Source organism: Littorina saxatilis, linkage group LG2, assembly GCF_037325665.1.
Source record: "Littorina saxatilis isolate snail1 linkage group LG2, US_GU_Lsax_2.0, whole genome shotgun sequence".
Classification (NCBI taxonomy): domain Eukaryota; kingdom Metazoa; phylum Mollusca; class Gastropoda; order Littorinimorpha; family Littorinidae; genus Littorina; species Littorina saxatilis.
In genome coordinates, this window is record NC_090246.1 from 79,461,954 (window position 1) to 79,472,662 (window position 10,709).

Consider the following 10,709-nt stretch of genomic DNA (forward strand, 5'->3'; position numbering starts at 1 on the left):
ATTTATCACAGAGTTCGTTCCGACATCACCACAACGCTTGGACATCTTATTTATCACAGAGTTCTTTCCGACATCACCACAACGCTTGGACATCTTATTTATCACAGAGTTCTTTCCGACATCACCACAACGCTTGGACATCTTATTTATCACAGAGTTCTTTGCGACATCACCACAAAGCTTGGACATCTTATTTACCACAGTTCTTTGCGACATCACCACAATGCTTGGACATCTTATTCATCACAGAGTTCTTTGCGACATCACCACAACGCTTGGACATCTTATTCATCACAGAGTTCTTTGCGACATCACCACAACGCTTGGACATCTTATTTATCACAGAGTTCTTTCCGACATCACCACAACGCTTGGACATCCTATTTATCACAGAGGTCTTTCCGACATCACCACAACGCTAGGACATCTTATTTATCACAGAGTTCTTTCCGACATCACCACAACGCTAGGACATCTTATTTATCACAGAGTTCTTTCCGACATCACCACAACGCTTGGACATCTTATTTATCACAGAGTTCTTTCCGACATCGCCACAACGCTTGGACATCTTATTTATCACAGAGTTCTTTCCGACATCACCACAACGCTTGGACATCTTATTTATCACAGAGTTCTTTCCGACATCACCACAACGCTTCGACATCATATTTATCACAGAGTTCTTTCCGACATCACCACAACGCTTGGACATCTTATTTATCACAGAGTTCTTTCCGACATCACCACAACGCTAGGACATCTTATTTATCACAGAGTTCTTTCCGACATCACCACAACGCTTGGACATCTTATTTATCACAGAGTTCTTTCCGAACATCGTTCATTTGATTCTTTGGAACTTTGACCATGCGATTTGCAAGTGAGAAGGTCTGCATGGCACACTCAGGGCGGGGGGGGGGGGGGGGGGAGGGGGGGCATCTTGCCATGGTGTTCATCACCGACAAACAAAATAGACTTTCACTACTTTTATATGGTGAAGTGTATGATTTAAAACCATTGAAAATGGTATGCCATAGAATAAGCCACGCTAAAACTATGATTCCAAATAGCGATGCGACGGCGGCGTCGGCAGCGACGAAACGGCTCGCGGCAGGCGAATGTTCGTGTTTGTGTTTCCATCTAAAGCAGCGCGGCAGGCGCATGTTTTGTTCTTTCTGGCTTGACTTCTGACAATGAACCACTCACACAGCAAACATGCTATATTCAAGGTCAACTATATTTAAAGCTACTTATGTTGGCGAGAACATTGAAAAGACGAGAAATGTAATGGGAAAACCCGCTTTTATTTCAACAAAATGCTACAAAATCAGAACGAACCCGGTGCCTTTGACAACCTTTGGAGAAAGACCCCTACAACCAGGTGTATAATCTATTGTGACTGTTTTTTCATCAGATACTTGTATTCACTGAGCTGCAAATCTTCCAGCAAGAATTCCTTTATGGGTTGTCAATGGCACCGGGTTCGTTCCACTTTTTGAGCATGTTGTTGAAACAAAAGCGGGTTTTGCATTTAATGTTTCATCTTTTTCAATTTTGGTACCAACATATTAAGTAGCTTCAAATATAGCTGACCTTGAATACCGCATGGTTGTGTGAGATTGTGACCCATTCATCGACAGGAGTCAAACCAGAAAGAAACTAATCCGCCTGCAGCGCCGCTTTTAATGGAATCACCAACACTAAAATTCGCCTGCCGCCAGCCTTTTTGTCGCTGCCGCCGCCGCTGTCGTGTCGCTATTTGGAAACATAGCTTTATACATGTACTTTGAATTCAGAAGTTTTGTTAATGTCTTACTAATTTTGAGAGTGATAAACAAAGAGGATACCGGCCTCACTACCATACCGTATAGAGGGTCAGATCAAATCAGTTCTGATTGGTCAGATCAGTCACATGATGCAATGCTAATGAATACAGAGCAGGGACCAGTCGCCTCAGTACATGTTGCCGGGCTTGTTGATTATCGTGGTGACCCTGTCAGAGCTTACCCTGTGACGGACTGTTGATTGTCATGGCGACTCTGTCAGAGCTTACCCTGTGACGGACTGTTGATTGTCGTGGCGACCCTGTCAGAGCTTACCCTGTGACGGACTGTTGATTGTCGTGGCGACCCTGTCAGAGCTTACCCTGTGACGGACTGTTGATTATCGTGGCGACCCTGTCAGAGCTTACCCTGTGACGGACTGTTGATTGTCGTGGTGACCCTGTCAGAGCTTACCCTGTGACGGACAGTTGACATGTCGAGCGGGGCCGTTGATAAACATAATGTCCTCGATGAGAGTATCTATCCAGTCCAACATGTCGGCTTGATCACGTGACGCCAGGACGAGAGGCGGTACATCTCCCGCCATGCGGATCTTAAACACGTAGCTGCTGGGTTCTGTGGCCTGACAAAAGACCACGTGAAGCGATATAACATTTAATCTGAAACTAAAACATCAACACTAGAAAACCAATGATCACCGAGAGGTAATGTAGGTCAGGTTTGCTTAGCTGACGGCCGACCATAATAGAGGTTATACACATTTAACGTTTACATCTTTTCGCATTAGCTGCACTGGCGATGTTCTCGCTGGTTGCCATTGTTGGGGCGGTCAGTACTGCCCTCCTCTTCCCATCCCTAACCTCCATTCCCTCCCCCTCTTCTGTTGCCATTGTTGGGGCGGTCAGTTCTGCCCTCCTGTTCCCATCCCTAACCTCCACTCCCTCCCCCTCTTCTGCTGGTTGCCATTGTTGGGGCGGTCAGTACTGCCCTCCTGTTCCCATCCCTGACCTCCATTCCCTCCCCCTCTTCTGCTTGTCTGCCTCGCAGGGGATCTCCCCTTAGTGACGTAGTCTCCACACCCTCGTCCTCCCCTTGACCCTCCCTATCCCACCATTTGACCAAACTTTGTGATTTTCGGAAGGGGGTTTCCAGAAAAAATAGCTTCCCTTAGTGACGTAGTTACTGTTGGCGTTTAGCCGGCAGCTATTTAAGCCGTAAGATGTTGAGATTCGGGGGATTGTAGCGTATCATCAACTCATGTCCCTAAAAGAAAAATGTCTGTGAGGACGTCAAGGATCCCCCTAGTATCGCGGTTCGGGGGATTTAGCATTACACCCATACATGTCCCTAATAGGACATTCCCTGTGAGGACGTTAAGCACCACACCCCCACCCCCCTCTATTCCTTTTCGGTTCGGGGGAGTCTTGGCATCCAGACCGGCTGAAGTGTCAAAGTGGTACACCAGACCCTGTGGACTGAACTAACAGGGAAAACAACAAACTTTTAGCAGTCCCAGGTTACCACATGGCGAGTACAGGGGCGTCGTTTTACTCTGTGTCTGTATTGTTCCCAGGCCCCGCACCCCAGCCCAAATTGTCAGCCGTTTTAGAGTTTCTTTTGCAGTAGCGCATTTTTCTAAGGGTAACTGCGGGCCATGTCCGATTTTTCGGCAAAATAGGACTTATACAGAAAAGCAGAACGATTGAAAGTGAACCATTCAGATATCTTTCTGAACAGAACGATTGAAAGTGAACCATACAGATATCTTGTCTGAACAGAACGATTGAAAGTGAACCATACAGATATCTTGTCTGAACAGAACGATTGAAAGTGAACCATACAGATATCTTGTCTGAACAGAACGATTGAAAGTGAACCATACAGATATCTTGTCTGAACAGAACGATTGAAAGTGAACCATACAGATATCTTGTCTGAACAGAATGATTGAAAGTGAACCACACAGATATCTTGTCTGAACAGAACGATTGAAAGTGAACCACACAGATATCTTGTCTGAACAGAACGATTGAAAGTGAACCATACAGATATCTTGTCTGAACAGAACGATTGAAAGTGAACCATACAGATATCTTGTCTGAACAGAACGATTGAAAGTGAACCATACAGATATCTTGTCTGAACAGAACGATTGAAAGTGAACCATACAGATATATTGTCTGAACAGAACAATTGAAAGTGAACCATACAGATATCTTGTCTGAACAGAACCCATGCATCGTATTGTAATCATGTGATTTGTTGTAATCTGATCCCTATGGGAGGGGTAAAGGCAACATTGTTCATCAGTAGAAAGTTGTGAAATCCGTCACTCCATGGGAGGAGTAAAGGCAAAATTGGTCATCACTGAATTTGTTTAACACAGGAAGTTGTGAAATACGTCACCCTATGGGAGGTGTGACGGCAAACTTGTTCAACAAAAACGTCATAGGTCGAACTGTGCAGGGTCAACCGCAACAAACTCAAACCATTCATACTTTGATGTATTGGAGTGACTTATATACCGACATTTTTATTTCTTATTTTCAGCACAGGTGTAGAAAAAAACATGAACCAAAATGTTATTTATTTTCTAATTTAACATTTGTTTTACAAATGTGACCATGGTCTTTGAAACATACAGTGACATTAAACATTGTTATGTTAAACGAAAAAAAGAAAAGCTTTTGTGCACAAATCAGAAAATACATTGTACATTTTACCTACAGGCCAAACAAGAGATCCAAGCAAGTTGCACTGATCTAAAAATATATGGCAAGTTGTCAAGAACAGGCGCTTGCATTTGGATGTGTCCAATGATAGTAGGTTTGGTTGTGATCAATCAGAATAATGTAGGAATAAAAAATAAAAATGTATGACAGTTTGGTATGATGACATGTAATTCACATCTGCTGAAATATAATATTATACATCATATAATATTATTATGGCTGTTGCCATGACCATGAAGCCCAACAAAGGTTTAATGTTATGTAATTCAAAATACCAAAATCAAGCACCTATTAATCTGGTGTACGGTTTTTGCGCGTGAAGATTGAGGCCTTCGTAAACGTTCAACGTTGGCCAATCATGATTTTAACAATGTTGTGTCGTTTTTTATTATGTTTTATTTTGTTGATCAATTGATAAATATGTCTTCCCAACATATTACAAATCCAACAGAAATAAAGTCTTAGAAAACTACAATAATTATTGTTGCCGTCAAAACCTTGCAAGGCCTCAACAACTGACAAAGCTTTGTGTGGAAGAATCTATTTTTATGCACAAGGGGTCTACAATAATGTTTGCGCGTTTTAAGTAGTCACCACTTGCATAGAAATGCTCTCAAGCGTGACAAAACGTGTTTTTTATGAGAACTATTGTCAACATAAGTGTTGTACATGTCAATGTTTGCTTGGTTAACAGATGCGTTCGTTATGATGTAGGCCTACACCGACGCACCCCTGTATCATAATAGGCGACTCTTTTGCACAACATCCGGTCACTGGATACTTTTTGCGCGAGAAGAAATACAGACGATTTTGTTTACGTGGAAATTTTGGTGGAATAATCAATCTTCTTCCAAACTACAAACTTCAAGTACAAAAAGGTAAGAGAAAAGTGTATGTGTGGTAACATACATCATGAACTTGAACATTTTATGTTGCTGTCATGCGTGTTGTCGAAATAGTAAACATTGCGAGCGCTGTGCTCAGTGACAGTGCTGTGACTGTCTCTACCTTCAGATGACCGTGCAGTACATCTCTCGCTCTCGCTTTCTCTCTCTCTCTCATCTGACTCTTGGCACACCGGCAGGTCAAAGCAGAGGTTAACTTGAGTGCACGTGTACCAGGAGGGGGTGATTTCTTGAATTAGCTGAGGGCGGTAAACATTGTGTCTCAAAGCAGAGGTTGGGCTATTTTTAGACCGTCAACACAGACAGTACAATCCCCGCGTGAAGGAAATCGCTCACCTTCCACGTCCAAAACGTAGTGATATTGACACGCCAGATTAGTGCGGTAGCGTATTGTGCTAAGCAGGAAAGCGCGCTTTTCTGCCGGTATTCTTGTTAACTTCGCAATTTCCGGAAAACATCCACTTTCACTTTGAGACTGTTGTGTTTACATGCGACACTATCAAAACCACTTTGCATTGCAATACTGAAATAATTTTTTCTGTGTTCGAAAGCTACAGCCAATCGTTATTATGTCCCCTTAGGTACAGTTTTATAACATTATTGGCACATGTAAACAATAGGAATTAATTAATGAACGCTACGAAAAGGGCAGCCTTTAACCTCCCTGTTGTCACTCAGCATTTTTTTTAAATTTTATTCTCATCCACACTTTCAGCACTTCCCCCACCCGCCCTCCCTATCTCAGATGTAATTTGTAAATGACGTTTTCAGCCTTCAATCCACTATTTAACATAGTAAGTCAAGCTTTTCAAACCTTATTCAGATCTGTTTACCAGTACGATTTGGGCGTATTTTGTACGCCAAATTATTATCAGTACGCAAATACGCGACACACGCACAAAATACGCATAAGAAAAAGTCTAGAATACGTTTTCCGGTGTTGGTGTGCTGATTACGGAATGGTACAACTGATACCGGTTTCGGTCGAAGGGAGATAACTATGACAGCGAGTCTTCAGCTGTGGAAACCTTGTTCAGTTATTGGCACGTGCGATCGTCTGGACAATCGTGGCAAAATGAAGCGGTAAAATGTGACAGTTTCGGATGACTGTACCAAGTCTAAACAGCAGAAGCAGCTGATTTTCTTGGAGAAATATAAGAAAGAGCCAGGAATTGTGGAGTCTACTATGGGAAAAAAAAGTCATGCACACTGCAAGACGGTATTGTAAATCAGATTTCTCCGTTGTCCATGCTGGGAAATATGACATCGAACGACACTGCAGTTCCAAAACTCACATGGACAAAGTTGCTGCAAAGAAATCCGCTGAAAGCTGCCAAAGAATTATTAAGTTCATTCCCGCAAAGCAAATCCTGCCAGAAGATAAGGCTGTAGTCCGTGCTAAAGCAATGTTTTCTGAGATGATTGTAAAAATGAACTTGCCACTGTCAACCGCAGATGTTATTTCACGAACTTCATCTTTTCATTATCAATCTGCTTGGAAGACACTGGTTATAATGTAAACTGACAGGTAAACAACATTGTTTTATCCATGTTGTATCGGAAGGAGTTAAATTCTGAAGATGTTCACAAGACATGCTATTCTTACACAAACGCGTTTGCACCCACGGCCCACGTACGTTTTGCCTAACCCATATGGCTTTGCTTGCAAAGTACACCAACTTTTTGAAAAATACACTTAACTTTTTGAAAAAGTACTCTTGCCTCAGGTTTAGGGTAAACAGGTCTGCATATTAATAATTGCTTTGATGTTTTGCTGATGTTCAGTTTATTATTTAATACAGATCTCATGGTTCAAAATTTCATATTGTTTTTTTCAAAAACGTGCGTGTGTTCCATTTCAAAATAACCTCACTGATGTGAACTCCATTATTACTGTCACATCTGTTTTACAAATTACACCCATAATCCAAACCAACGCGCAAACACACACACACACACCACAACTACACACATATGTACTCGTTACCATTAGCCAACGTTCGTCACAACACTGTCACTCTCAAGTCTAAATAATAATAGTATAAATCATAACTAATTTTCTTCACATCATCATAGACATAATGTTGCTTCACATGTTCTTTGTACAATCGTTGGTTTTCACAATAAATATTGCATTACTGTAATTGTCTTCTTTTTCTTTAACAATATCTTTCCAAAAACAAAACTCAAAGACCACACAAGCTATTGCAACCTACTCCTATCTCTGGTCTCTCTTCCTGGGTACAATGGTACCTAAGACTTACATTCAAATGCTTACATTTTCATGCTACCCACATTGTCAAAATACCAATAATTATTCAAAACAAATGTTAACTACTACCTAACTTCATTTCAGACCCACACCCATTATTATACATACATTTCACATTTAAACCATTAGTCGGCCCCCTGTCGATATTTATCGACTACGTTCCTTGTTGGTTCTGTGATTGCCTGTGTTGTTATGGTCGTTTGTATAGTCACGTGTTTACATGGTTGTTGGTTCTGTGATTGCCTGTGTTGTTATGGTCGTGTGTTTAGTCACGTGTTTGCATGGTTGTTGGTTCTGTGATTGCCTGTGTTTTTATGGTCGTGTGTTTAGTCACGTGTTTGCATGGTTGTTGGTTCTGTGATTGCCTGTGTTGTTATGGTCGTGTGTTTAGTCACGTGTTTGCATGGTTGTTGGTTCTGTGATTGCCTGTGTTTTTATGGTCGTGTGTTTAGTCACGTGTTTGCATGGTTGTTGGTTCTGTGATTGCCTGTGTTGTTATGGTCGTGTGTTTAGTCACGTGTTTACATGGTTGTTGATTCTGTGATTGCCTGTGTTGTTATGGTCGTGTGTTTAGTCACGTGTTTGCATGGTTGTTGGTTCTGTGATTGCCTGTGTTGTTATGGTCGTTTGTTTAGTCACGTGTTTGCATGGTTGTTGGTTCTGTGACTGCCTGTGTTGTTATGGTCGTTTGTTTAGTCACGTGTTTGTCGGTAGCCATCCTGACAAAATCTGCAGACATTCACTCATAACAGACTTACGTACTACAAAGATTACAAACACATTATTCAAAATTCAGTGACGCACACCGCTCTGCGTTACATAAACAAGCTATAGCTTCAGCAATGTCTGAAAAAATCATCAACAGTATGTTTTGCTGCACAAAAGACCAGCCAGTCACACGGATACACTATACTGCTGATTAAGATGTGCTGTTTACTCAGGCTTGTAAAACTCCTAAGTAAAGTAAGTATGACATACCGTGACGTCCAGAGCCTGATGAAGAGGATGTACGGCCTTGACCTTGGTTTTGGTGCGGTCCATGTATATCACCAGCCTGGACTGACCTTCCAGCACACAGTATCTCCTCTTCTGCCTCTGGTGGTGGTAAAAAACAAAATAAAGATTATTTTGTATTGAAAACACAGACACACACAGACATAGACGATCACACACATCGAAACACGAAACACACACACACACACGAGAAGTTGGGTGTGCCTAGTCATTCAGTGCACCCTCTCTTCGACTTTTGGGTTATTTTAAAGGAAGGATCACCACTATCATATGAATTGTTAGAAATGTCATTCCTCAGAAGAATCACCCTGATATGTTTAATTCAAGAGCTGCCCCTGTTAAACTTAGAAAAATAAACAGAAATGGTCCTAGCCTACAATGTGTGTCATAAACAACAAAAAGGTCACCTAAAATCAGTGCTGATTGGTCAGAGTAGTCACGTGATTTATATGGAATGGTCATTAAGACATATGGACACATGAAGACGTTGTCTTAACAGTAATGCAAGTTGATATCAACCTTCAGACCTGACAAGCCCAAAGCAACTCGATCAAATGTATGTGCAATACCCACAGTGACGTTCTCGCTATTATGAGTTTTTTTTCTAATATGCGGGCTTTCGGAAAATAATTAACAAGTCGCGTAAGGCGAAAATACAATATTTAGTCAAGTAGCTGTCGAACTCACAGAATGAAACTGAGCGTAGTCCGCCGCTAGTGCAAAAGGCAGTGAAAGTGACGAGACTGTTTGGCTGGGGACTAAGCATAAATATTGAAAAGACAAAAATAGTTGTTTTTTCGCGGGGGAAAATACGGAATATCCCAAATTTTTTCTTGAATGGAGTACCTGTCCAAGTAGTTTGGGACTATGTGTACTTAGGTGTACTATTTAACTATAATAACAAATTTCATAATGCCATGAAACGTCAATGTTTGATTGGTAACCGTGCAATGTTCTCGTTAATTCGAAAATGTAGAAAACTAAATTTACCAATTGACGTGCAATTGGATCTTTTTGAGAAGTGTGTACATCCAATTTTGCTGTATGGTTGTGAGGTGTGGGGATATGATTCATTAGACATATTATCAAGGTTTCAATTGCGATTTTTAAAAATGCTTCTTGATGTATATAAAACTACACCCACCTGTATGGTTTACGGAGAGCTTGGTCGTTATCCAATTTAGAATTGAGGTACAATGTCAGTTACTGGTTTATTGGTATAAACTGATGACAGAAATGAACGATGGTGCGAATAAGATGTCCTGTTTAATGTTAAAGCTACATTTGAAGTTATACCATGTACAAAACGTTAAATTGCCCTGGTTGTCGCATGTCAATACTATGTTAAATAAGTTGGGTATATCATATTTATGGACAACTCAGAGTCTTGCCGTCTCAGGTTTTAAAAACGTTGTAAAGCAAAGGCTAAGAGATCAATTCCTGACGTGAACACCAACAGCTTGTGTTTTAATTACAGAATATATAAAAAGGATTTTTGTCTGGAAAGGTATTTGCTTTGTTTGCCTAGGAAATTCCAAGTTAAATTAGCAAAATTTAGAACAAGCAATCATAAGTTGCCAATACATCAGCTTAGATTTTGTAATGCTCCTAGAAATGAAAGATTGTGTGATATGTGCGATAAAAAATGAATTAGGTGATGAGTTTCACTATTTGTTCATTTGTACCGACGAAAGTATAGTGTCTGAAAGAAGAAAATTAATTAGTCCTTATTACCGATCTCACCCAAATTGTTTAAAATATGAACAGTTAGTGAATTGTAAATCTAAGATAAAACTAATGAAGCTAGCAAGATTTGTAGCCCACGTTATGATTTTAGTATGTTAGCGTTACATCTAGTTTCTTTATTGGTATGTATATGTATGTAATACATGCTTTTGTTTTGTTTTGTGTTTTTACAAAAGATGCATGGCATAATGGTATTGCTAATTTATTTCGGCTGTATATTATCGTTGTCCGCTTAATGTATATATATTATCTG

At 40.7% G+C, this 10,709-nt stretch overlaps 1 protein-coding gene across 2 annotated transcripts in view; it reads right to left on the reverse strand.

The window, feature by feature from the left end:
- LOC138959826 (uncharacterized) overlaps window positions 1-8,781 on the reverse strand; it is a 30,038-nt gene extending 21,257 nt beyond the window's left edge. The window contains exons 1-2 of one of the 2 annotated variants that reach the window (XM_070331459.1): window positions 8,675-8,781; window positions 2,241-2,409 (exon numbers count right to left, since the gene is read on the reverse strand). In XM_070331459.1, the coding sequence (XP_070187560.1) occupies window positions 2,241-2,409; window positions 8,675-8,737 (232 nt within the window). In that variant the 5' untranslated portion in view covers window positions 8,738-8,781. Of the gene's footprint in view, window positions 1-2,010; window positions 2,025-2,240; window positions 2,410-8,674 lie in introns of those variants that run through there. The other variant, XM_070331460.1, reaches the window with a different exon arrangement.
- Between the last annotated feature and the right edge of the window lie 1,928 nt (window positions 8,782-10,709).